The 26,993-nt window shown below is 46.7% G+C and overlaps 1 protein-coding gene across 7 annotated transcripts in view; it reads right to left on the bottom strand.

The window, feature by feature from the left end:
* Positions 1-26,993, bottom strand: part of STIM1 (stromal interaction molecule 1) — a 188,158-nt gene continuing 161,165 nt past the window's right edge. For 6 of the 7 annotated variants that reach the window (XM_029208551.1, XM_029208555.1, XM_029208556.1 and 3 more), the window contains 8 exons: positions 21,841-22,018; positions 16,114-16,291; positions 10,746-10,913; positions 10,133-10,233; positions 9,619-9,854; positions 8,327-8,419; positions 6,443-6,512; positions 10-1,922 (listed from right to left, as the gene is read on the bottom strand). In XM_029208551.1, the coding sequence (XP_029064384.1) occupies positions 1,406-1,922; positions 6,443-6,512; positions 8,327-8,419; positions 9,619-9,854; positions 10,133-10,233; positions 10,746-10,913; positions 16,114-16,291; positions 21,841-22,018 (1,541 nt within the window). In that variant the 3' untranslated portion in view covers positions 10-1,405. Of the gene's footprint in view, positions 1,923-6,442; positions 6,513-8,326; positions 8,420-9,618; positions 9,855-10,132; positions 10,234-10,745; positions 10,914-16,113; positions 16,292-21,840; positions 22,019-26,993 lie in introns of all 7 variants that reach the window. The other variant, XM_029208552.1, reaches the window with a different exon arrangement.

Raw genomic sequence — 26,993 nt, 5'->3', positions numbered from 1 at the left:
AGAGGTTAAAATCTCCTACATGCTTTATTGGACTTCAAAGAGTCTTATGAAATAACACAGAAAAACCCATGTGAGGGGGTACAAGGCAGTCTGCAGCCTAGCACCCTCCCAAGACCAGCCCCAGGTGCCCCCACCCCAGGCCCAAAATAGGATCCCAGAGTAAAGACACGGCAGGGAGTGGGGCAGAGGGAAAATACCTTTACAGCCATTGCAAAAACAGGGAAGGGAGAGAGTTGTCTAGAGGGTGGGAAGGGCGGGGGAGTGGTCACACAGCCACCTTGACCTACACCATCTTCCTTAGCCACCCCCTTCCCTAAACAGGCTGTGTCCTTCTTGAGCCTCTGGCCCAGGCTATGCAGTAACATGAAAATGGGGTCTGACAGGGCAAGTATGCAGTGCAGGCACTTGGGAAATTCAGGAGATTTCATTTTTCAACTTTAAACTGTCTTTTGGTTCAAATGTGACAACATCCTGCCCAGCAGCTCCAAGACCCCATTAGAGCCCTGTATCATAGCTGAGGCTCCCACGGCCATGGGAGCCCACTGTCCTGAGCCTCAGGAGTAATGAGGCTTGGGGAGCATTTGGGCAGCGCCTCTTATAGACAAACCCTCCTGCAGGGTGGGGGAGCAGGGATAAGAGAGAGGCAGGTGTGGGTGAGAGAAGAGAGAAAAGGTGACTGCTTTGTAGCTCACATCTCTGGCTTCCACTCATCCTCCAACTAGGAGAAGTCTCTTCCGATCTATCCCCTAGCCTAGCCTCTCTTCAGAACTCTAGTGGCTTGTTCTCTGGGAGTTGGCTTCGCTCCCCCATGGATCCCTGGAGGCCTCAGTGAGCTCCAGGCCGAGGTTCCCTCTGGCCCACCACACTCCCAGAGAGCAAACTGCAAATATTAGGTCCTAGGCCCCAGTCTGGGGCAAACAGAACCATGGTCGGTGAGGTGGAAGAGATCTGAGGCACAGGTGTCAGAAGTTACTGCCCCTCTCTTCCCCCCTAGCCTCTAGGGGAAGTTGGGGAGTGGCGGGGGCGGGGGGAGAGCCCAAAAGCAGGAGACAGAGAGAAACAAGAAACCAAACCTCAAAACTGGGACAGCAGAGACAGAAGCTGGACCCCAGAGGTGGACTGAGAGCTGAGGGGGCAGCAACTAAGACATGCACTGAAGTGGAGAGGGAGTGACAGCAGCAGCCCATGGTTGGGAGGGAGGCAGGGCAGGCAGGCCATGGTGGTCAGTTAATAAATAATGTTGAAGGACCCAAGGATACGGGGGGCAAGTATGTACAGTGCCCAGGCCCCAGGGCCAGCCCCTCCCATGCCCCATGCTGGGGGCCAGGTATGTTGGAAGGGAGGGAAGGGGAGGCAGAAGACCAGGTGAGGACAAGCTGTCCCACAACTGCCACCCTCATCCTGCCTACTTCTTAAGAGGCTTCTTAAAGATTTTGAGGGGAAACTTCTTCCGGCCTGGGCTGGAGTCTGTCTCCTCACCAATGGAGCCATTATCCTCCTCAGCCACGGCCTTCTTGCCAGCCAGGTGGGGAATACGTGTATTTCGGCTAGACTGCAGGGCTCTGCTGTCCCCAGCTGGAGACGGCGTGTCTGGGTCTGGGGAACTGGGGCTGTGAGAACGGGAAGAATCCAAATGTGGAGAACCACTAGGTGGGGCTGGGGAGCTCAGCTCCATCAGGCTGTGGGCCTTGTCCAGCCCGTGGTTCAGTGCCAGCAGTGCCTTCTTGGCCAGGGCAGGGCTGTCAGGCAGTTTCTCCACCAGAGAGGCGGGATGGACCCCCTCAATCAGCCGGTGGCTGCCGTTGGAAGTCATGGCACTGAGAGCCTCATCTGCAGCACGGACCATCTGAGGAGGCTTGAGGACCAGACGCTGGCGGTCACTCATGTGGAGGGAGGACTCCGAATCGGAATGGGTCAAATCCCTGTAAGACAGGTCAGAGAGGAAGAAAGGGATGCATAGAGGATGGGGGGGCAGGGGGGAATTTGAAGAGGAGACGGGGCCAAGAGAGAAGACAAGGGCAGGGTAGGAAAATGGGGATGGAGAGAGGGACAGGAGAGATAAAATAGGGTGAATAGCAGGTGGGAAAGAGGGAAGAATGAGAAACAGAGGGAAGTTGAGCAGGCCATAAGCACGGGATAAGAGAGAAGGAAGGAATAGGGAATAAGGATAGATTGGAGAAGAGATAAGGAGAAAAGCGTAAAATTGGGGAGGAAGGAAAGCAAAAGGAGAAGCAGGTAGAAATAAGGAGGACCAAGGGGAGAGAAGAAAAGAAATAGGGAAAAGTGATGGAGAGAGAAGAGACAGACAAGAATCAAAAACAAATGTCATTATACCATTATCTTTCTGGCAAAGGGCTTTCTAAGGCCTGCGCCCCACCCCTGATGAATGGCCAGGCCCTAAACCAGTGCAACCATTGGCTTCAATGCCACAGGCATCCTCCTCAATAAAATCTCTGCTTCCATAGCTGGCTAGATTTCTTACAACTGCACCCTAAGCTAACACAGAACCCGTATATTTCTCTAAGTCACCGTTTTCCATGCCTCCCTCCCCCATTTACTCCTGTCCCACCCTGGCATACATCCAGTCTGGGCCAGGCCCCAAGGAACAGGGCACATGCAATAAGTGAGCCTGACCCAGCCTGGGGAGAAAAAGGTTAGAACAGCCTTGCAAACAATCCCTCACCCACCCCAAAAGGCCAAGATGCTGCCTCTTCCAACCCTCTGTCAGGATTCAAAGGAGGTCACAGAGAAGTGTTTCAGCATTCAAACCAAAGCTGGCTGACAGCAGGAAGGCTGGGGTCTTTTTCAGAGCTCTGCAGACGGGGAGAACGTAGGGAGGCATAGAAAGACAGGACATTGGCCTTTAAGGAGCAGTGGTTCAGAAGAGCTGCACGCTGGAAGTCCTAAGGTCTAATTCAATTTCCATCTCTGCCTGAGGCTTGCTGTATGACCTTGGACAAGTCATCTAACCTTGCTGGTCCTCAATTTTGGCCAAATGAAGATAACACCAATTCAATTATCTTGCAAGACTGTTTGGAGGCCCAAATATGTTGGCAAAGCACTTGAAAATGTAGAAAGTATTGTGGGAATGAAGATGATGAGGCCAGTCAAGCAGGAAGACCCTTCCGTGGGCCAGTCACAAGAGGTTTCTTTGCAAGGCTGAGCTACGGGGACACGGCACTGCATACTGGACATGCACACACAGAGGCAGTCCAGGATAGTCGAGACCCTTTAAGGGGCTGGCTGTTCCTAAGAAGACCACGAACTAATTCTGGATGCCACACCTCCTGCCTCTATAGACAAGAGGGTAGATATGGGAGTCCCCTGCCAATCCCGTAACCCTCCTTCTCCTTTCCCAGAGGCCTGAGAACCCATGGCAGAGGCAGAGGAGAGGGCTAAGGGAAATGTTTAAACATCCAAGTCAGGAAACCAAAGGGAAAGGGTCATGAGTGGGAGAGGAGAGCACAGCAGGACCCGGAAAGAAGGAGGCTGTGGGTGGAAAACTTAGGGAGGGCACCAGGCTCCAAAAACAGGCAAAAGCAGGAGGTTGACTAATAGTTATTATAGGTTTAATTCTCAGCAGGAAACAATTAACTTAAGCAGCCACGCTGTGGGCCAGTACCTTGCTGAAGACAGGGGATAGCAGAGAACAATCCCAGCTCCAACTCCCATTCCAAATACTGTTTCAGCCACATACTCTAGTGTTTATGAATGGTCTCATATTTGCTTTCATATTTCTGGTGGTGTCCTTGCTTCTATCTAAATGTGTCCTTGTTTCTCTAAGTCCCAAGATGACCCTCTCCGTATCCTGCCTTTTCCACACAGGTGTGAACCACTGAGCATGGTGCCAAGGAAATTCTGGGGGGCAGCCACACCGGGATGAGGGGCCCTCTAGGCTGAGGAGGTGAGGATCCTAGGAGCCCACCTTTCTAATACCAAGGAAGGACGAGAGGTCAAGAGGTTGGGGTCTACCCAGACTCACTCCTCCTGGCCCACTGCCCCATTGCCCCATTTGGTCATGATTCCCATCCCTCTGTGCCTCCATCATCAACGAAAGCTGAGGCTTCCAAAGCAAGAAAAGAACGTGGGAGGAAGCCTGGGTGGATATAGGAGGGGAAAGGCCCATTGAGGGAAGCTCACCTTCCCTCCCTGAGTCTTTGAGACAATTCAGGTCAGGGGTGTCCCTCCCCAAAGGCTGGGCTGCCTTGGGCTCCCACCCCAAGCTACTAACCTTACTAGAGAGCCTGTTTGCCTTTAGAGATGATCCTCTGGTGCATGGTGCAAAAGAAAATTCAGTAGTGAACAGGCCAGGCAGAGGCATGTACTTCCCCACCCTCCCTCCCCACTGCCCTCAGCCTGGGCCTTGGAGCATGAGATTCACAGCATCCTCTAGTGCCCCCAACCCACTTCAGTCCTCTCCATCTGTACTGGGAAGGGCAGTCTCCCTGCCTAGGCTTTTAGATGAAGATGAGGGTGAGGATGAAGATGAGTAGCTCTGCTTCTAGTAAAGTCTGTCCTTTTGTGAAAGAGAAAGGAACAGCCTTCAAGGATAATTATCCAGAGGTTCGAGGGGCAGAGCTAGAGAGATTGGCATCCAGGGTGAGGCAGGACCAAAAGGAAGCAACAGGGTAAGGCGGCTGCAACCCACAGGCCAGGATTGAGCCGTGGCCACAGCTTCAGAGATGAGAGGTCCTTCCAGAGGAGAGGGACTTCCTGAGGGTTCTCTAAGCTTGTTCAGGTGAGGTCAAGGCTACTATATCTGACCCTAGCCTATCACCTTGAGCTATTAGCAGGGAAAGTCCCTGCAGCTGCCACACCAGGCTGTGGGAGAAAGCCTTTCACCAGTTCTGATACAGTTCACTTACTGAGACCTTGTGAAAGGACAAAAATATCCGACAGAGTGTCCTGGAATGGAAAGCCAAGTCCTAGTCTGTGTTCTGCTCCTAATTAGCTTTGGGACCTGGGGAAAATTACTTAACCTTTCAGAACCTTAACTTCCTTCTCAGATGTGAGTGTTTTTAATGCCGGCCCGACCTATAAACCTCGCTTGTCCAAAACCCCTAAATCTGTTTCCCCCCCCTTCTGAAGAGTAATTCCATGAAGGGTACTACATCCATTCAGTCACCCAAGCTAGAAACCTGGGCATCATCCTACACTCCTTCCTCTCCTCCACCCCTCAAAGCCAGTTACCAAATTAATCCTCTTGTTTCTATACCAAGACCTTGTTACCTCCCCTGATGGCCTACTGCAATGACTTCCAAATTCCTGTGGTCTCCCCATTGTTTCCTTTATACAGGCCACTAAAATGTTATTTCTAAAATGCAAATATGACCAATTCACTTTCTTCTAAAAACCCCTTTGCAGTTCTCCGTCTCCTAAAGGGTAATGGCCAAAGCCCGAGTCCTTTCAGAACCCCTCATCATTCTAGCCTCATCTGCTACCCCTTCCCACCAACACATAGCCAATGTTCTAACCACACGTAGGTCAGATTCTCTTGAAACTCTATGCCTGTGCATGTGTTTCCTCTGCCTAGAATACACTTTCTCCTTTGCCTGCACACAGGGTGCCAGCACAAATGTCATCTCTCTTGTGAAGCATTCCACCCGGGTTCACACTGTTAGCCATTCCTTCTTCAACACCCCCTTAGCACTTATCAAACTGTTCCAGAATCATTTATGTACCTCTCCCAGACCAGACTGCAATTCTTGATGGCTGGGATTGTATCTTATCATCTACGAATCCCCATGCCCAGCAGAGCCTGGCAGAGTAGGTATCAATAAATGTTTGTTGAGGGAGTGAAGGAAGTGAGGACTCCATTGAGATAACAGATGTGAAAGTTTAGGCCAAGGTGCTATAGGACCGTGAGGGAGCGGGGTTGTTACTCATTTTTAGAGTCAGCAAACCCCAAACAGAGAAGGGAAGAAAGCCTTAGGGAGTTAGGCTGACCTTAAGGAGGATTCGCAGGCTGGGAAAGGATAGGACAAGGAGAAGTGCCCCACCGCACACACACTCCCCACAGCTGACCAAGCAGCAGCCAGCAGGCAAAGGCCGAGGTAAAGGCAGCAGAGGGGCAAGGAAGGGAGAAAGGAAAGAGAAGAGAGACAGCTGGTACCCCAAGGTCTCTGAATGCCAAGGCATCACAGCAGTGCTGTCAGAAGGGGGTGGGTCAGGGTAGGGCTCCATCTGGAGGAAATAGGAAGTGCTGTGGTGGTAATAAACAGGGTGGATGTGGACGGTGGTGATGGAGGAGGTGGTGGTGGTGATGGTGCTGGAGGTGGTGGCAGTGGTGGTGGTGGTAGAGGAGCAGGAAGAAGAAGCAGAGGCAGATGGAGCGCTGGTCCCGAGGCCTTCAGAACTGAAAGACTGTCCAGATGAAAGGCTGCGCATTCGCCGCAGAGAGACCCGGCTTGTCAAGAAGCGGCCAGCCTCGCCCTCTACCAACCTCTGAGATCCCAGGCCATGCTGTGGTTCCGTCAGGCGCTGCCGGACGCTGCTGCTCTGCAGGCTGGGGGCTGCAAGGAGAGTGAAGAAAGTGTGAGGAAGGGCCATCCTACTTTGGGCTGGTGGGAAGCAGGTTTGCCCATGGAGAAATGCTTACTGGAGACCACTCTGGGCCTTCAGTGGCCAATCTGGAGAATGGGGCGCCTCCTCCCCAAAACCTCCCACCAGGGGTCCTAAAAGGAAGGGGAAGCTGAAGATGAGGTGCCCAGGTCAGTTTTAATGGCAATTCCAATGGAAGCAGACCTAGGGCCAACATTACTATGAAGGAAGACGGTAAGGCAGCTAGTGGGAGGGCACAGGCAGGATGGGGTAGGATGGGGGTTTGGGACAAGGTCCGGGAGGGCACTAAGAACCAGCCTTTTTAGAAAGCCAAACTCAAGAAATAATTCACAACTCAGACAAGGATTTATACACAAACATGCTCATCACATCATTATTAATAATTGTATGAAAGTAAAAATAAAGGTGGAACAACAGGAAGATGATAACACATCCAACTGCTGGAAGGTTACACAGCTATTAAACATGATGCTTATGGGAATTCCCTGGCGGTCCAGTGGTTAGGACTCAGCGCTTTCACTGCCAGGCCCTGGGTTCAATCCCTGGTTGGGAAACTAAGATTCTGCAAGCCGCACTGCGCAGCCAAAAAAAAAAAAAAAAGCTGCTTATGAAAATATTTTTAAAACATAGGAAAATGTCTATTAAAATGCTCAGGAAAAACAAAAGGATACCAAATTTCATGTAAAAGGAATACCTTGAGCTATAGAATAAAAAAGACAGGAATTTGAAACAAGGCCTTTCTGTTTCTAGCTGTGACCTTGAGTAACTTACTTCCCTATTTTAATTCCTAATTTACAAAATCCTTCAGGGTTGTCCTGAGGCTTCAAGATAATATTTTTAAAGTACCTGACACAGTTCATGGCACTCAATAAATGGTAGTGGTTATCATTATCTTGACCACATAAAAAAATTATTTAAAAATTCACAGACAAAAGACTGAAAGAGAAGGTACTCAATATGATGGGATTACAGGTACCTTTTTATGCCCATATTCACTCTTTTTACTATCCAAATTTCTTCTAATAAGCATGTACCCAACAAAGAACCAGCTCTTGGATCAATGCTGCAGATCAGGCTCTTGGAAGATGAGGGCCACCATGCCCAGAGAAGGGGTATGTGGGTACCAGATAACTTAGAGATGAGCTAGAACATCCCTCTCCAGTTCCAGTTGAAAACAGAATTCACACCTTTGTTTTTTTCTCCTCTACCCTGATATATGGGCCTCCTTGCCTTCTCCCTAAAGATGGGAGAAAGGACACGGTTACATGGATGGCAGAAGCCTTGGAAGGGCCACCAGGAAGAGAGCACAGTTCCATGGTGATGGAGAGCTAGGGAGCCAGGGCTTCTATGGCTGGTGGCTTTCGAGACATGAAAGGGAGGCTTAAGGGGAAGAGGAGGCATGGAATAGGGACGGGGAAAGAGAGACAGAAGGGGAAAACAGAAGGAGAAAAGAGGAAGAGGATCTTTCCTTCCCTCTTTCATCTCAGCCCAGCTAGATGAAGGGCCGCCAGGACATCTGTCTAGCTGGGCTGAAAGGAGAAGCCTAAGCCTCCCATCACCATGGCTGTTCTCTCTCAAGCGCTCAGCTGAGCAGGCTGATTCTTCTCACCGCCGAACCCTTCCCTGAAGTTAGTAGGGACCGTGGTGAGGGAATAGCAGAGCAGGCAGGGGAGGGGTGCAGGCAGGAGAAGGGGCCCGTGGGATAGGAGTGTTGGTTTAGCCCCAAAAGTTGGAAAAACAAAAGCCCCAAAGGGGCTCCTCAAACCCGGGTATTTCCAGAGGGACTGATCATCCGAGCCGGCGGATGCTGAGCAGAGAGAGCGGTCACTGAACCTACGCCCCATCAGCCAGGCAGCATCTAGGGTCCAACAGCCAGGCCAAAAGGAGAAGAGAATCTGATTTACAGAGGGCTTCACCCTGCCCCTCAATGGGATAAGGGAAGGGCCAGGGGGCAAGGGGTGGGTGGCTCAGAGCTAATGAAGGTCCCTCCCAACCCGGAGAACATGGGAGCCTTTAGATCAATATATCAAGATCAAGCTCTACCTGCTAGGGATCCTAACCTTGCTGGGCCTCTGACTAAAGCCCTGCCAAGTTAACAGCCCAGGGAAAGAAGAGGCTTGCCCAGAGGCAAACTACCGTTGAAGAAACTTACAAATAAATCCTGTCTGGAGCTGGAATCCAGCCTGATTAAAGAATCTGACTTTCTGAAAGTGAGCCCCTAACCCAGCCCAGCTTTCTGCCATCCCCTCTGCACTCATGGGATATGGGCCCAGCACAAGAGCTTTTCCATAAAAGTCTATCCTATTTATCTAAAATAGCCTCTGATCCAGAGAAAAATTCAACAGGGTCAGTAAGGGGTATGTCCCTTCCTTCACTGAAGAATTCCCACAGAGTGCTGTCTCCTTCAATTCTGCTCTACTCAGCTCTTACCACTCGCAGGGGAGAAAAGGAAGAGGGAAGACCCAGGACAGAGGGTGGGGATGGCCAAGAGTTCAGGTGGAAAGACAGACATGCTTGTGCAGGAGATCCCTCCTGGACAAGAATGTCTTTCTGGCTTGGAGGATTTAGGGCTCTTTTACTGTAAGGGACTATTGCTTCCTGGGGCCTCACACGAAAAAACAAAAAGAAAGAGACATCATTCCATTCAACTACTTTAGCAATTAAAAGTAAGGAATATAAAATTAAAACCAATTAAAGCAATAAGTAGTCAAAATGAATGCCATTTTTATATTATGAACCACTAAAGGAGATTATTTTTATAAAGATAGATAGGAGGGGGGGAAGGAGAATAAAGGGATTAAAAAAAACACAAAGAGTGAAGGGAGACACACTTAACACAACAGACCCATAGGGTAAACAGAATATATAGCAAGGGAAAACCACCAAAAGGACAATTATAAAGGGGTATCTTGATGCGGATTATGCTTTATTAACCAAGGTCATGAGTTAAACCATCTTGGTTTCTGCCCCATATGTTGCTTAAGCACAGCAGAGGCCAACTTCTCAATCTGCACATCAAAGGCTCCTTCCCTCTTCCCCACCCAAGAGGTCACCTACACTGCATGGACAAGGGTGACACAATCTCCTCATCCATGTCATCCACATCGTCAGTCATGATGAAGTGGGCAGGGTTGGGGCGCGTACTACCCATCCAGCTGGGATCTATGTTGAGGGCAGCCACCAGTGAGTGGACACCAGGGTTATTGACAATCTGGAAGCCACAGAGGATCTCAATCTGTTGCCAGCGGTGCAGGCGTTCCCGCAGTGCTGCCGTCACCTCGCTCAGAGCTTGCCTGAAGAGGGATGAAAGGAAATGGCAGGCATGGGTGTGAGCCCCAACAGAAGTGAGGCTTCTTCTCAGAGGAGCAAGTTGGGGGGATATGTGTAAATAAGAAACACAATTAAATCATAAACTTAAGAGCAAGGTGGGAAATAGCCAAGGGCTGCAGCACGAGACCAGAGCTGTACCTCTACCAGTGAAGAAGCAGAGTTAGGGCTGGAGGCCCTGGACAACCTCCAACTCTGAGGATGGGATGGACATCGCCAGAGCTGGGCAACAGGTGCTACTTACTTAGCTGTTAAGATTTTGTGATCCACATCATCCAGGGAAGAGCTGTGGGCCACGTGGAAGGTGCCAAAGAGTGTGTTTCTCTTCTTTTTTATCTTCTCAGCCTGCAAAGATGAGGCCCTCAGCTTAAAAAGATCAGGGATAGAGGCTGGAGAAATGAGAAATGCTATTCTGTGACTGGTTCCCCCTCCTCCTAGCACAGCTTAGGCTGCACAAGAAGAAGGAAGACAAGAAGGGAAAGGAAAACAGAAGGCAACAGGAGAGAAAAGCGTAGGGGAAGAAAGAAAATAGAGGCAATGAGACAAGCAAAGGGATCCTGGCCCCAGGAGGATTCTGTCCCCATGTCAGTCTGGGGCCAGCAGAGACTTCCCTCTACCTGCCTCCACTTGCTTCATTTTTCCCAAAAGGCAGGTGGGAGTAGCCCCACACCCTCATTCCCTCCTCCAGAAGCCTGAAGACATTATTAGAAACTGTATTATCAGGAAAAGAAACAAAACCCAACACCAGGATGTCTCTGTGTCCAACAGGAGGGATATAGAGAGGCAGAGAGGAGGAAGAAAGGCAGGTGAAAGGAGGGCGGGGGGAGAGAAGAGGGCAGCAGGAAGGCGGGTCTCACCCCCTCCTTGGCCACCAGCAGCTGCTTCTCGGCATTTTGCTTCTTGATGTTGTAGTACTGTACCTCCACCTCGTGTGTCAGCTGCAGCCACTTCTGAAGGGCCTCTGGAGCATACCATGAGCTATGTGATTCCAGCTCCTTCTCTGCTTTCCTCAAGGCCTCCCGGACCTGTGTAGCCAAGAGGACGTGAGTCCTTACTACTACCAAGACCCTCTCCAATGCCTCTGTATGATATTTCAGAGTTCTTTTCTTCTATCTCACCTAAGCTTCACAACTCTCCCAAGAGGGAGAAGGGGCAAGGATTATTCTCTGTATTTTACATACAAGAAACCAAGCTTGGAGAAGGAAAGTAACCTCCTCAAGGTCACACAGTCAGTAGTGTCAACCAGAACTCAAATGGAGATTTATTTATTTATTTATTTATTTATTTTTGCTGCCAGAGTAGAGCAATCTATTCTCACATACTGGTTGCCTCTCCTCATCATATAGCCAATCTCAGCAATCTTCCCTGCTCTCATAAGGTACAGGCTATCTCAATAAATCCTCTTCTTTCTGACAGTTGGGTCTGTTCCTGGACTCAAGACATTACAATGTGGCAGGAAAAGCATTTTGTTGGGAGTCTGGAAATATGATCTGGTCCCTGGTCTGTCACTCAACTGGCTGTGTGACCATGTGTTTCCTAAAGCAGACCTCAATCAGTGTAAGGCTTTCTCCCATGCAAATCCAAACTGTAAGCGAAGGGGTGATCTCAGGAGAGCGTGAGCTCCCCGTCATGAGAGGTATGTAAAGAGCTCATGTCTGAAAGACCTTCAAAATGATTGCTGATCCAGAAGGGGATTGGCCTGAATACTCTCCAAAGTCTCCTCCAGCCCAGAGACTTTATCTGTGATTCTCCCATTGAGATGGGTGGGTAGGCTGTAATGGGCACTCTCTACAAGGCAAGAAAACAACAAGCAAGCTTATACCTAACATGGGCACTGCCAACAGAGGCCAAGATATGGAAGGACCAATGTGTAAGCAGACATCTCCTCACTGACTTCTCAGCAAGGAGCATAAAATGAAGCAGATGGTCACAAAGCACTTAAGCATGAATCTGAGAGTATATACAGAATCCATTATATTCACTGAATTCCTTCTATCTCACCCAGCCTACCAGTATAAATGATCCCCAACACCCCCATCTGAACACTGACTTTTAGCTGGTCAGAATCCCAGAGAAAAGAGATTGAGAGCACTCTCATGCCCAACTTCAGCCACTGGGGAAGTATCCCATAGCAGGCCTGAGGTCCTCCCCTGAGCCTAATATAGACCAGGAGGGCCTTAGCTAAGGACAGAACACCTTCATTCCTCTGAAAGCCAATGACAAGATGAAGCATCAATTGGTTTTTGCTCCTTGAAAAGGAAACTATAAAATGGCCCACTCCTGGCTTTATAGATTTAAAATGAGGAACAGATACCTTAGAGGCTGATACACCGAGTCTGGAAGTGTAGGATCAAGTTCTACATTAAAAGCAGTTTGATGTAGCTGCAAAACTTTGAAGCTATGAGGAGCAGGAGGACAAAGCGCTAACTTAAAAACCTCCAAGGAGGGCTTCCCTGGTGGCGCAGTGGTTGAGAGTCCGCCTGCCGATGCAGGGGACACGGGTTCGTGCCCCGGTCCGGGAAGATCCCACATGCCGTGGAGCGGCTGGTCCCGTGAGCCATGGCCGCTGAGCCTGCACGTCTGGAGCCTGTGCTCCGCAACGGGAGAGGCCACAACAGTGAGAGGCCCGCGTACCGCAAAAAAAAAACCTCCAAGGGGCAGAAATGAATCTCTCATAGCCTTTCAGGGCTGAGGAGAAAGAAATCCACCAGATCTGAATAACAAGTCAGGAAGGGGCATACCTGAGAAACTGGGACAAATGAGCCTTAGACCAAGTCTTATTAAACTACAAACCAGTTCCAACATATGTCAGTCTCTCATTGGCTTGAGGTAATCAGAGCCTCACCCAACATACCTAACAGAACCCTATATCTGATGGAAGATTAAAAATCACCTGCAGCCTCTATTATTTTTTATGCACACTGTCCAGCATTTAATAAAAATAAATTACTAGGGCTTCCCTGGTGGCGCAGTGGTTGAGAATCTGCCTGCCAATGCAGGGGACACGGGTTCGAGCTCTGGTCTGGGAGGATCCCACATGCCGTGGAGCAACTAGGCCCGTGAGCCACAACTACTGAGCCTGCGCATCTGGAGGCTGTGCTCCGCAACGAGAGAGGCCATAACAGTGAGAGGCCCGCGCACCGCGATGAAGAGTGGCCCCCACTTGCCACAACTAGAGAAAGCCCTCGCACAGAAACGAAGACCCAACACAGCAAAAATAAATAACTTAATTAATAAACTCCTACCCCCAACATCTTCTTTAAAAAAATAAATAAATAAATAAATAAATTACTAGACATGAGAAGAGGCAGGAAAATATAAGCAATAATCAAGAGAAAAAATAAGCAGTCCCATAAATGATCCAGATGTTAAGAGTTACCAGTCAAGGACTTTAAAACAACTATGATTGAAATGTTAAAGAAAATATGGGAAAAGATGGACAGGAAACATGAAAACATGGAGACTCTGGACAGGGAATGAGAACCTATAAAAGAGCATTCTAGAAAATGCCCTATGAAAGGGCATTCTAGAAAAATACATTATCCGAGAGTAGGATTCCACTGGATGGGCTAAATAGCACAATTCTCGGCAGAACACAGGATTAGGGAACTCAAAGACAGGTCAATATAAAATAACCAAACCAAAGCACAGAGAGAAATGAAGAACAGAACTAAGCATAATACACACTACAGAGAATGTGTATTCTGCAGTTGTTGGGTAAAATGCTGTATATACATCAATGAGGTGAAATTGATTAACCATGTTTAAATTTTTTATATCCTTACTGATATTTTTGGCTGCTTATTACTGAGAGATAGATGCTCAAATCTCTAACTTTGATTATGAATTTGTCCTTTTAGTTTTCTTAACTTTTGCTTTACATATGTATTTTAACTATATTATTAGGTGTACCAAATTAAGGGTTGTTAGATATTACTGTTTAATTCACACATATCATAAGTGAAATGTCCATTTTTGTCTCTAGTAATACTTCTTTCTCTAAAGTCTACTTTGTCTGATATTAATATAGCTGCAGCTGCTTTATTTTGCTTAGTGTTTATCCTAGTGTTCTCATCCTTTTACTTTTAACCATCTTGTATCCTTATTTCTAAAGCTTGCCTCTTGTAAACAGCATATAGTTGGGTTTTGTTTTTTATCCAGTCTGACACTTTGCCTTTCAATCGTTTTGTGTAGTCTGTTTACATCAACCAAGTCTCAGCACATGTGAAAGGACTAAAACCCTATGGCACACACTATTTGACCACAGCAAAATTAAACTGGAAATCAATGAGAAAGATAAATAGGAAAGTATCCAAGTGTTTGAAAATTAGGCAACACACTTCTAAATAACCACAGGCCAAATAAGAAATCACAATGGAAATTAGAAAATATTTTGAAGTGAATGATAATGAAAATATGAAATATCAAAACTTAGTAAATGCAGCTAAAGTAGTGCTGAAATGGGAATTTATAGCTCTAAATGCACGTATTAGAAAAGATTAAAGGTTTAAAATCTATAACCTATTCTTCCATCTCAAGCAGCTAGAAAAATAAGAACAAGTTAAAAAAAAATTTAAGTGCAAGACTTCTACACTGAAAACTACAAAACATTGTTGAGAGAAATTTTTAGAGACCTAAATAGGTGACAGGATAACCAATGCTCATGAATTAGAATAATTATTTGGTTAAAGTGTCAGTTTTCCCCCACATTAATCTATAGATTCAATGTAAAAACAAATAACAATCCCAGCAGAGCACACTGTAACGGAATGACAAGCCAACATGGAAAGGCAAAGAACCTAGAATAGCCAAGGCCATCTGGCAGGAGGACAAAGCTGGAGAATCTAACACTGCCAGATATCAAGACTTGTTGTAAGACAATGTGGGATAAGGATAGACATATAGACCACAGAACAGCGTATCTACCTGGGAAAAAACCTTGATCTCCTATCTCATCTTATACATAAAAATTAGTTTGAAATAAGCCATATCCCTAAATGCGAAAAGTAAAACAATAAAGCTTCTAGAGGAAAATATCTTGGAGTTAGGGAAAGATTTCTTAAGCAGGCCACAAAAAGCATCAACCATTTAAAAAAAAAAAAAGATTGAGTAATTGGTCTTCATTAAAGTCAAGAACGTCTGTTCATTAAAAGACAATATTAAGAGAGCAAAAAAGCAAGCCACAGTCTGGGAGAAAATATTTGCAATATGTATGTATATATATAGACAAGAAGACTTACATCCAGAATATATTTTAAAACTCTTACAAATCAATTAAGAAAAAATACAACCCAATTTTTTAAATTAGAAGAGATTCCCAAATAAAGTGGTCAATAAACTTATGGAAAGGTATTCAATATTATTGGTCAATAAGAAAATTAAAATTAAAATCACAATGAGATACCATTACATCCATATCAGAATGTATAAAATGAAAATGCCTAAAAATACCAAGGTTGTAGCTCAACTAGAACTCTCACACTATTGCTGGTGGCAGTATAGATTGGTACAACCATTTTGGAAAATTGTCAGTTTCTGATAAAGTTAAATATATAAATGCCCTACTGCATATCCAACAGAAATAAGTGATGCCCACCAAGGAGGTTCATAAACAATGTTATTGATAAACTGCAAAAAAAAAAAAATCTGCAAACAACCCAAAAGTCTATCAACAGGAGAATGGATAAATAATTTACAGTATATTCATACAATGGATTAATACTCAGCAATGGAAATAAATCAGTTATCACTACATGAAACATGGATGACTCTCACAGACACAATGTTGAGTGAAAGAAACCAAACACAAAAGAATACATACTGTATAATGCTATTCAGATGACGTTCAAAAGCACGTGAAACTAATCTGGTTTAGAGATTAAAACTGTAGTTACCTTTTGGGTGGAATATTGACAGGGAGAAAGGGGAGGCAAAAGCGAGCCTTCTGAGTGCTTAAGAGAGTCTGTATCTTGATCTGGATGGTGGTTACACAAGTACATGCATATGTAAAAGTGTGCCAGCTGTATACTTATGATTTGTATACTTTATGTAAATACCTCAATTAAAAAGGAACAAAATAACTGTTACCACCCGTTATTCACTGTTCTTTGACAAACCGCAGTGACCATTTTTTGCAACTTTCCCACTACTCTTAGCCAGACCTTTGGCCCCTGCCCTTTTACCCCACCCCCTCGGGGTGTCCAAGAATTCGCAGATTTCCCCTACCTGCTCCAACTCCTCCTCAGCATATTTTTGGCGGCTCCGTTCATTCTCAGTACCCTCCCGCAGCTCCTTCAGCCGCTGGGCTTCCTGCTTGGCAAGGCTGATCTCATCACGCAGCTTCTTTTCCAGGTGTACCTTCTCCACTTCCACTGTGCGGTGCTCCTCCTGGGCTTTGTGCAGCCTGGGGGGCAATGCGGGGAGCTGGAGAAGGCCAGGCAAGCGGGCGCCAGCCAACACGTCAGGAGGCATGGCATCCAAGAGGAAAATGAGGGCTCCAGCACTCTGAACATATTCTCCCTACTCTGCTGCCTGCCTGGCTCTGAGGTAGCTCAGGGCCAACAGAAACCACGGTCATTACCATAATTCTTACGTGGGCCATCAATCTGCTGCCAGTAATAAAGGCTGTGAAGCTAGGTTCCTAGGTACCTGAATCCTTCCTTCTAAGGTGTCTCACATACTCAGATCGTAACAACTACTAATTTACAAGGTATTTCACATTTGTTCTCCCTGCAGATAATGATATATTGTATCATTATAAGCCTGGGACAGATACGGACATGAAGGCTTAGAGACGGGAATTAACTGCATGTAGAACTGGGACTAGAATTCCAATCTGTATGTCTTCAAATCCCACAGTTACTACCCTTATACCAAGGTATCTGGAAGGTGCAATAAATGTAGAACACCCTGCAAGCTAGACCAAAGACCCAGAGAAAGCCTGATGGTGAGATGTGACGGGGGTGGTGGTAGTGGGGGGATTTAAGGAAGATGAGAGAGGAACTATTGAGCTGTACCTCTTGGACTCCTGAGTACCTGTTCCCAGAAGCACCGAAAAATGAAATTTATGCCAAAGGGGCTGGACAGGATTTGGGAGAGCCCCTGCTGCCCCCAGCCCTGAGTTCCCTTCCTAAGTATCTTCCATGGTGGGTAAGATCTCAAGGGCATCAGTTATAATGAAAATATGCCCTTGTACCCACCCACACATTCCCTCTGTTTACTGACAAAACCTTTCATCCATCCAACAAGCTTCCTTCCTTCCTCCCTTCTTTCTGCCATATATCTATGTTCATTCATTCATCCATCCATTCATTCACCAAGTACTTTAAGGCATCTACTAAATGCCAAGCCCTGTGCTGAGCCCTAGATATATTGAAATGAGTGAGAAAACTGTCTCTGCTGCTGAGGTACTCATAATCTAGTCCAATATAAACAAGTAAACAGATAGGTACACACAGTGTGATAAGTTCTATGATAGAGAGATATACAAGGTGTTGGGTAGGCCCCAGGGATGGGGTGATCAACTCTGCTTGAAAGGAGTCAGGGAAGGTGAGGCCTGGGACTAGACCCAGAAGAAAGAGTAACAGTTGGCTAGTCTCTCTGGAAGAGGGAAAGGACTTAGCCACTGTCAGGTCTTCCGATCTTAGTAGGAACCACCAAGTTACCGGGGAACCAGGATAAGAGGGGGAAAGGATGAGGAAGAAGACAAGTGATATATGGCTTTAGACTTGAGGTACGGAAGAGGAAGGATAGGCTACAGAACAAGTAGGGCCCACAGAGAAGAGCACTGACCACTGAGTTAATTAAGAAGGTGAAACAGAAGAGGCAGAAACAGAACTCAGCCTCTAAATAATCCCAAGTCCAGATGTGTCAGTGACTGAAGCCTCAAAAGATGTGGTGACAAGTAAGGAGGGAAGAGGAAAAATGTCTAGGCTGCAAGCTTCCTGCTGACAAACTGCAGCCTTCTATCTACTTTGTTCCTGGAGCGAAAGGGAGTTGAACCTCCTTAAGGTATACAGCAGGTGGCGCTACATGCACAGCTAAAAACAAATCAGAGGCGCCATTTCCAGCCCCATCCCCTTCCCCTTGCTGAATGTCCTCCTTTATTATATTCTTCCATGACCCCACTGCTTGAAATTACACCACTAGGGATTCGATTCTTCACTGAAATATTATCCTCTCCGGAAGCAGCCTCTTCTGAAAAGCCTGTGATATGCCTGTCTTCTCCATACAATAGGGAGCTCCTTTTAAAGTAGAATCAAAACTGACCCACTTTCATAACCCTAACAGGATCTAATAGAGATGAAGATCAATAAGTACCACTGGGTACAGAAATGAGAAAATAAATATACAATCAAGCCTTGTCTCACTACATCTCCTCCACAGAAGACTGAGCATCCTGAAGGCAGCAATCAGTTACCATTACAAGCAAGAAAATCAGGCAGCCTGACTGCAAGCCCTGGCTCTAAGCAGCTGTATGACTATGGACAAGTCTGTTCCCTGGACTAGGCCTGTTTCCTCCTTTGTAAATGGGAATCAAAATTCCTGCCTGCCTCAAGGAATTATCTTGAAACCCAATGAAATCCTAACTGGAATGCACATGTAGCATTACATTTATTCACCCAAAATATCAGGAACTCTGTAAAAAAGCTCTTTGGTGGCTGACAGTGTAGGCCTGCCAAAGTGAGGAGGGACAAGGAGGCACATGGGCTCTGGACACTGTCAGAGGAGGATATGTGTGTGCGCAGGTGCAAGCCTGTCTTTGGGGAGTGTGTGCATTTGTTTCTCCAAGTGCCACAGTGGTCATTTAGCTCTGGAGGCCGTGCGGAGCAGGGAGGGCTGGGAGCTTAGTTTTATCCCCAAACTTGGAATGTCTCCTGCCTAGATTCTTTGCCTTTGGAATGAAAACAGTACATGTTTTTCAGACAAATGAAGAACGGGGACTGCCCACATAGCAGCATTTAGCCCCCGTTTGGAAAAGGGCCCAGGAACAAGGGGGTCCAGCAAAGTAGCCAGGAATCGGCTCAAAGATAAAACTCCTCTTGCCTCCTAAAAGTCCAGCCCATGGAAATGAATCTGCTAAGGCTGCCTTTATTGAGGCAGCACCCTGTGGGTGTCGAAATTCCTAGCTTACTACTTACTGACACTCACCCTCTCTGAGGCTTCATTTCTTCAACTTGAAAATTGGGATAACAATACCTACCTAACAGGGTTGTGGTGATTAAAAACAATAATACATTTAAGTACTTAACAATACCTAGCTCTTAAGAAATCCTTTCCCCATCCCTCCAAAGAAAATTATATCTATCATTTTAAAATAACAGAAAAGAGCCAGACTTCTTCATTCCTTTTTACATGGATTCCTGCAAAGACTTCCCAACTGGAGCCCCTAGGCTGTTGGAATAATTTTCTAAAAGACAGTCCTGAAGTAGGCTTCTCCTTTTCTCAAAACCAAAACAAAGCAAAAAAGCCAAATACCTACATTGACTCTCTATTGCCTTTTGCATCCTGCTAAATTTCTCCATGTGAGTCTGTAGGTGCCAGGGATCTGGCCTCACTCTATACATTCAACCAGAACTACCAGGTTACATCTTTCCTACCCGTCTTTCAAGGCCACCTCCTCAGACTCCACATCCACTCATCTCCTACCTCTGTGCCCTTCCAGTCCTTGAAGCTCTCGTCCCATAAGCTGGCACTGAGTCACTGCTCCTTCTTAAGTGTGAGCTTTGTGGCCCCAGGAGCAGTGACTTCCTTACAATTCCCTGCACAGACCTGATTTCTAGACTTCAGGAAGTGTTGGGTTGGCCAAAAAGTTCGTTTGGTTTTTCTCTGTAAGATGGTTCCAGTAGCGCTTAGTTGTCTTTAACTTCATTGGAAACAATTTTGTTAGATTGTATTGTGACAGCTGTCATATCAGCGTGCATTTAAAAAAAAAACTTATCAAAATTGGTGAATTTTTGGGGCTTCTCTGGTGGCGCAGTGGTTGAGAGTCCGCCTGCCGATGCAGGGGACACGGGTTCGTGCCCCGGTCCAGGAAGATCCCACATGCCGTGGAGTGGCTGGGACCGTGAGCCATGGCTGCTGAGCCTGCGCGTCCGGAGCCTGTGCTCCGCAACGGGAGAGGCCACAACAGTGAGAGGCCCACGTACCGCAAAAAAAAAAAAAAAACTGGTGAATTTTTGTGTAGCCATTTTAATATTGAAGATGGAAGAAAAAAACAACATTTTTCAGCTTATTAGGCTTTATTATTTCAAGAAAGATAAAAACACAAATGAAACGCAGAAAAAGACTTGTGCAGTGTATGGAGAAGGTGCTGTGACTGATTGAACATGTCAAAAGTGGTTTGTGAAGTTTCGTGCTTGCTGGATGATGCTCCACGGTCAGGTAGGCCAGTTGAAGTTGATAGCAATAAAATCAAGACATTAATTGAGAATAATCAACATTATACCACGCGGGAGATAGCCAACATACTCAAAATATCCAAATCAAACGTAGGAAATCATTTGCACCAGCTTGGTTATGTGAATCGCTTTGATGTTTGCGTTTCACATAAGTTAAGCAAAAAAACCTTCTTGACCGTATTTCCACATGCGGTTCTCTACTTAAGTGTAACGAAAATGTTCTGTCTGTAAAACAAATTGTGACGGGCGATGAAAAGCGGATACTGTACAATAATGTGGAAGGGAAGAGATCGTGGGGCAAGTGAAATGAACCACCACCAACCACACCAAAGAACGGTCTTCATCCAAAGAAGGGGATGTTGTGTATATGGTCGGATTGGAAGGGAGTCCTCTATTACGAGCTTTTTCCGGAAAACCGAACGATTAATTCCAACAAGTATTGCTCCCAATTAGACCAAATGAAAGCAGCACTCAACGAAAAGCGTCTAGAATTATTCAACAGAAAATGCATAATCTTTGATCGGGATGACGCAAGACCGCATGTTTCTTTGATGACCAGGCAAAAACTGTTACAGCTTGGCTGGGAAGTTCTGATTCACCCGCCATATTCACCAGATATTGCACCTTCGGATTTCCATTTATTTCGGTCTTTACAAAATTCTCTTAATGGAAAAAATTTCAATTCCCTGAAAGACTGTAAAAGGCACCTGGAACGGTTCTTTGCTCAAAAAGATAAAAAGTTTTGGGGAGATGGAACTACGAAGCTGTCTGAAAAATGGCAGAAGGTAGTGGAACAAAACGGTGAATACACTGTTCAATAAAGTTCTTGGTGAAAATGAAAAATGTGTCTTTTATTTTTACTTTAAAAACCGAAGGAAACTTTTGGCCAGCCCAATACTTAGGTTGGCTGACTGACTGGCACCTTCTCTTCACGGCTAGATCTTCTACAATAGTTTCTAAGCCATGTTTTATTTAAACAGAATACCAGACTATCAGAGCTAGAAGGCCCTGGTATTCTCCTAGTTCAATGCCTTTACATTACTGATGAGGAAATAAGTCCTAGAAAGGAAAGGGATTTACCCAAAGTCATACAACAAGTGAGTCTCATGAGATTTAGATGCTGTACAAGAGAGCATGAAAGGTATTAGGAAGACAGATTTGTGAGGTTTCTTTGGGAAACAGTGAAGAACAGTTAATTATGTCTACTTCTATGGGAAGGGAAGCAGTCCAGAGGTGGGACGGAGGATAGAATGACCCCTAACTAGTCATCCAACCAGGGAAGCTCAAGACCTCTGACAGCTCCACACTTCTCCCTCTGAAGCTCCGAGGGAGAAAAGATAGAAATAAGCTTCTGCCCTGGGGAGGAATACTTGCCTGTGCGAATGGAATGGCAGGAACCTAGGCTCTGATGCAGGTTTGGAAGGATGACACAGCCTGGGCCTCTACGTCGTCGGCAGGGTCTCAGGAGCCAGACGGCCCACAGCGCAGGTGGAAACTGGAGGCTCCCAAGAGATGGCAGCACCAGGGCCGTGGGGAAGGGACAGGGCCTTACCTTTCCTGAAGGTCATGCAGACTCTGCTCAGCTCGGTGTAAGCCCTCCAGATCCTTCATCATCTTCTTCATGTGCTCCTTGGAGTAACGGTTCTGGATATAAGCAAACCAGCAGCCGCCCACACCAATAACGATAGACACCACAAGCATGAAGTCCTTGAGGTGATTATGGCGGGTCACTGCCAGAGAAGAAGGGCACAGTGAGTCAGGGTGCCCACTACACACTTAGCCCTGCAGACTCTGCTGCAGCCCCTCCTCCACAAAGCCTTCCCGCTCAGGAGGAATTCGTTTCTCTTCTTAGACACACACTGGCCACACTCTGTGCCATTTTCTCTACTAAGTCAAGGCTTAGTTTGGAAAGGATGAGAGGCCTTAGAGCAATACAGGAAGCTTACTGGATCATACTCTCCTAATACGCAATGAAGAGAACTAGTGCCTTCTCAATACATCCCAGCCATTCTGGGCTGCGATGAGCCCATGTGCCCAGATGCAGTGGCTTCTACCCTACAGGGTAAGCAAGGCTACAGTGCTACACTAGGTAGAAGGGGATGGCTGGTAAGGGTACCAAGCAATGTCACTGGAGCCTGAGGACTGGCTGTGGGACTGAGATTACTGCAGGAGCTGGGTCTCCTGGACTACGAGGCTATTCTAGGTACAAGGTACAAAGACCAGAGCAGGTAAAGGTCTGCAAGTCTCATCTACAGAGAGCATTTCTAGGCTGTGGCTCAGCCCAGAGCCCAGGTAGAACAGGAGTAGCATCAAGAGATTGGTACACATTAAGACATGACATGTGCCAGGAAGAGAGAATACCTCCAGGGAAGGCCTGGCAGCAATCTGGTGAGGTGCGAGGGCCCTGGCCGCCAGCAAGGGGTTCAAAGCAATGCTCAGTCTCCAGAGCAAAACCGAAAAGCTAGACAAGGAATAACATCAGAAGATAAGAGTAAAAACCATGTCCCAAGAACTGAGCCAGCCAGAAGAGGGGCAGTCCTGGAGCCTGAGATTGGTCCTGGTGTGCCAGACCTGGGCTCTCGGCCACAGCACAGGAGACTGAAAGAGACACCAGGAGGGAAAGAGGCTGCTCCTGTAGGCCCTGCCTGCATTGTACTCCACTTGAGATAGAGCAGCTATGGCTCAGAGGGGCCCCAGACGAGGGAAAAGAGGTAATGATGTCCTGTGCACAGTGGGCCACCTGGTGTTGGGGAGGGGGAGGCAGGACTGATGGGATTTCCGTGCCCAGTAAGGACAAGGGGCTGAGGGGAATCCAAAAGGATCCAGTGGAGCCACCGAGTTGAGGCAGGGTCTAGACAGCAGGAAAAGACACATGTAGCTGAAATCCCACTGCATGAAGCTGAGGCCCAGTTTGACAAAAAGGGTTATATTCATAGCTCCTCATTGAAAGGCTGAGCGATAGGACCTGGGGATGGTGTGGGATCAAGGACAGATTAGCACATTCTATTTCCATCCAAGAGAGGGAGTTACTAGGTCCAGGGTGTAGCCGTGTCCTTTACGTGTTTATGCCAGACTCTAACAGAGAAAACTGAGGGTCCTCTAGCGGCCATCCTCTAGCTTCCTGGAAGGTCTATACTTGCAGCCATTCTCAAGTCCCCACTCTCCCATCCTTCAGGTCCCAAGAAGGGATATCTCTGCAGCACAGTGAGCTGCTTTCCTTTCTGGAACACACCTGCCTCCTATCCAGCCTCCACCAAAGGCTGGGGTGCTGTTTGTCTCCCCTGTTTATTAAAGACTTTTCATCTTGGCTTCCCAGGGTTTCTCACCATCAACATCTCCTTTACGTTCCTACTCAAAGTCAAAGGTACTCTGTTCAAACAAGACTCCATGCGACCAGCACCCTCCCCCTATTACCTCCAACACTTCAAAGTTCTTAAGGTGGGCATACAGATTGGGCGCGGATCTATTCTATTCAGTCCCTTATTCTACCTTCTCTAGATCGATTTGAAACAAGATCCTATTTTTCCCAGCTTCATATTCTCATCCAACGCATAAATAAAAATACTGAATGACCAGGGGCAAGGATAGGTTCTATCAGTCACCCCCTGGGTCTCTTCAGCCAGTTTTGACTCCACCTAAATACACAAGCATCCATCCCATATATCCCTCTGCCTTTTCAAATGCATAGCTGAAGCTCAAATATACTGCCTGTCACATCCCGTGGGCTACCAAGCTTGGTGGGAAGAAAATAAGTCTAATCTAGCTGGTTTACTCTGTGGCCCCTACTGATCATCCCTTGTCTGTAGGCCAGTGCCCAGCACAGCACTGACCAGCACACAGAAGGTATTCAATAAATATTAGTGGGATTGAATCTTCACTGACAAGCCTCAAGTGTGATATCTCCCTCTCTTTAATCCACATAAGCAAAGAAGGGAAATAGAGAAAATAAAAAATGGAACAGGCATCTATATTCATTTCAAATTCTCACAACTATTCTATAAGGTAGAGTCTTCCCATTCTGTAGACCAGAAAACTGAGGCTCCAGAGAGGCACTGACTTGCCAGAGTCCATAAAAAGTGACAGAGCTTGGATTCAAATCCAGATTTGCCTGACTGCACGGTCTTTCTGCTACACCCCACTTTCTCATACTCATGCAGCAGGTATTGTTTCTGTTTTACTACATGCAAACATCTCTCACCATGGAGATGCCTATATCCCCTGATCTAGCCTGAGTTCAACTCTAAGGATTCCAAGTCCTGAGTTTTCCCATGAAACAACATGCTGGGAGCTGGCTGTGGCATTGTCATCAGGACAGTGAAGATCCAAAGGCTGAATGGCCAGGCCTTTGAGGTTACACGTAAGGCCTCATGTAGAGAAATTTTTGTTTCATCAAAGGAAGCATCCTGCACTTAGTATGAGGAAGTCTGGGTTCTATGCTTGCCTCTGCCCCAATTTGTCATGAAATTCATTTCCCCCATCTGGGTCTCAGCTTCCTCGACTGTAAAATGCATTATCACAGAATTACTAAAAGATCAAATGCATAGTTGTAAATGAAAGTGCTTTGAGGTGTTTGGAGACATTTAGATGGGCATATCCCATAGGTAATAAAGAATGTAGATGTGGGATTTGAGGAAGAGGTAGGAGTTGGAGAAGTAGATGTGAGAATTGTCAGTTCCCTTCAGTGGGGCCCCGGGCTGAACCCCACAGTCCTAAGGGAATCTGTGATGGTTAACTTTATGTGTCACCTTGACTGGGCTAAGGGATGTGTGAATAGCTGGTAAAGCATTATTTCTGGGTGTGTCTGTGGAGTTGTCTTCATAAGAGATTAGTATTTGAATCGGTAGACTAAGTAAAGAAGGTCATCTTCACTAGTGCAACTGGACATCATCCAATCGTCCACATGCCACTAAGGGCCTGAACAGAACCAAAAGGCAGAGGTAGGGCAAATATGCTCTCTCAGCTTGAGCTGAGACATCCATCTTCCCCTGCCCTCTTACATCAGCTCCCCTGGCTCTCAATCTTCAGACTCAGACAAGGACTCACACCATCAGCTCCCCTGGTTCTCAGCCTTCAGACTCAGACTGAATTATACCACTGGCTTTCCTGGGGTCCCAGCTTGCAGACGGAAAGATTGTGGAGCTTCTTGGCCTCCATAATAGCATGAATCAATTCTCATAATACATCTCCTCATATATATATCTATGTACATAACCTATGGGTTCTGTTTCTCTGGAGAACCCTGACAAATACAGAATCTATAAACTATTGTCAGAAAAAGAAGAGGGGAAAATAGGGAATTTAAGAGTCTAGTCTATGCCTTATTAGTGATGTACTTCTTCCTATCATAATCTCAGTCCTATTCTTCAATTCCCACCACCTTCCCAGCCTACCACAGTTCACAGAGACCTGCCCATTCCTTCTCCTCTGAACTAGGATTCCCTGACCAACCCACTCTTTGGACAGCTAAAAACATGTATTATCTCAAGGTCGGCCCTGTGTGTTTTTCAGCTTCCATGGCAGTCACCTTCTGGTAATCTGTGAGTTACTCAGGACCAGGGCACAAGACTTACTTATCTCTGTAGCCTCTTACTTAGCATAGAGGCTGGCCAGAGCAGGTACTCAGCAAAGGTGGAAAGGAGAGAAAAAGGGAAGAAGAAAGGGAGGTTTTAGCAGGAAAGGGGAGGTACAATATAAAGTGCACGTGGAAGGCAAATAAATACCAGCTCCTGGGATCAGAAAAAATATGGCAAGCTGTCCTCACAGCCCCGACTGGAGCTCAGCTCTCAGAATCCACCTCACACCAGGGAACACAGCCACAGAGAAACCATGGAGGTTTCATGAGAGCAGAGGTGGCTGGCTAGGTGAACAGAGCGAACCCAGGGAAGCTGGTTAGGACCTGGGGAGCCAGAGGGTGGCAGAGTTCCCAGCCTGAGTGCTGCAAACAGATTTTAGCAAAATTAGGTCAACTGTTAACACAATCAGGCCCGAGGCAAGGGAGGAGGGTGTAAACAAATGAGATGCTTACATGTGAACACAGTCAGGGGTGATGGTGAGAATTTTCAGGGTGCCAGTTAGCACTGAGAACGTGAGCCTCCAATAATTATCACTTTCTGGAATCCCCTCTCCCAGTCTATTCTCTCCACCGCTCTACTGCCCACACTAATGTATGTGCTAGGAGTTTCTCTTGTCATTTACACAGTCTTCTGTGCTGAGGTATCTGTTTAACCTGTAAGAACTATTTCTGGGCCCTCCTCCCTTCTGGTTGTAGCCAAAAGCTGCCTTAGCTGCCTCACCTATGCACAGACACTACATAGGGAGCGGTTCTCCCCACAACTAAGCTGGGCCAGACTCTTCTCCCACCTCCCCCAGCTTCCTTCTGTGTAACTTCTAGCATTCATCTCCTGGCACTTCTTCCTTGCTGGGCCTTACACTGAGTGCTGATGACAGATGAACAAAGCTGTGTCTACCCTCAAGGAGTTTCCAGTTTAAAGAGTAACAGACAGGAAAACAGATCGTTATACAGAAAGCAGGTACAATTACTTTGCTGTGCACCTGAAACTAACACGATATTGTAAATCAACTATACTTCAAAAAAGAAAAAGGTAAATCTGAAATAACAAACAAACAAAAAAGCAGGTACAAAGGGCTGTGAATCCCCAGAGGAAAGTAAGAGGGAAGGGTTGACCATGCCCGGGAAGAGGCTGG

This window comes from Monodon monoceros, unplaced genomic scaffold (genome assembly GCF_005190385.1).
Source record: "Monodon monoceros isolate NGI ecotype Baffin Bay Population unplaced genomic scaffold, NGI_Narwhal_1 Super_Scaffold_7, whole genome shotgun sequence".
In the NCBI taxonomy this organism is placed as follows: domain Eukaryota; kingdom Metazoa; phylum Chordata; class Mammalia; order Artiodactyla; family Monodontidae; genus Monodon; species Monodon monoceros.
This window is presented reverse-complemented; position numbering and strand designations above follow the sequence as displayed.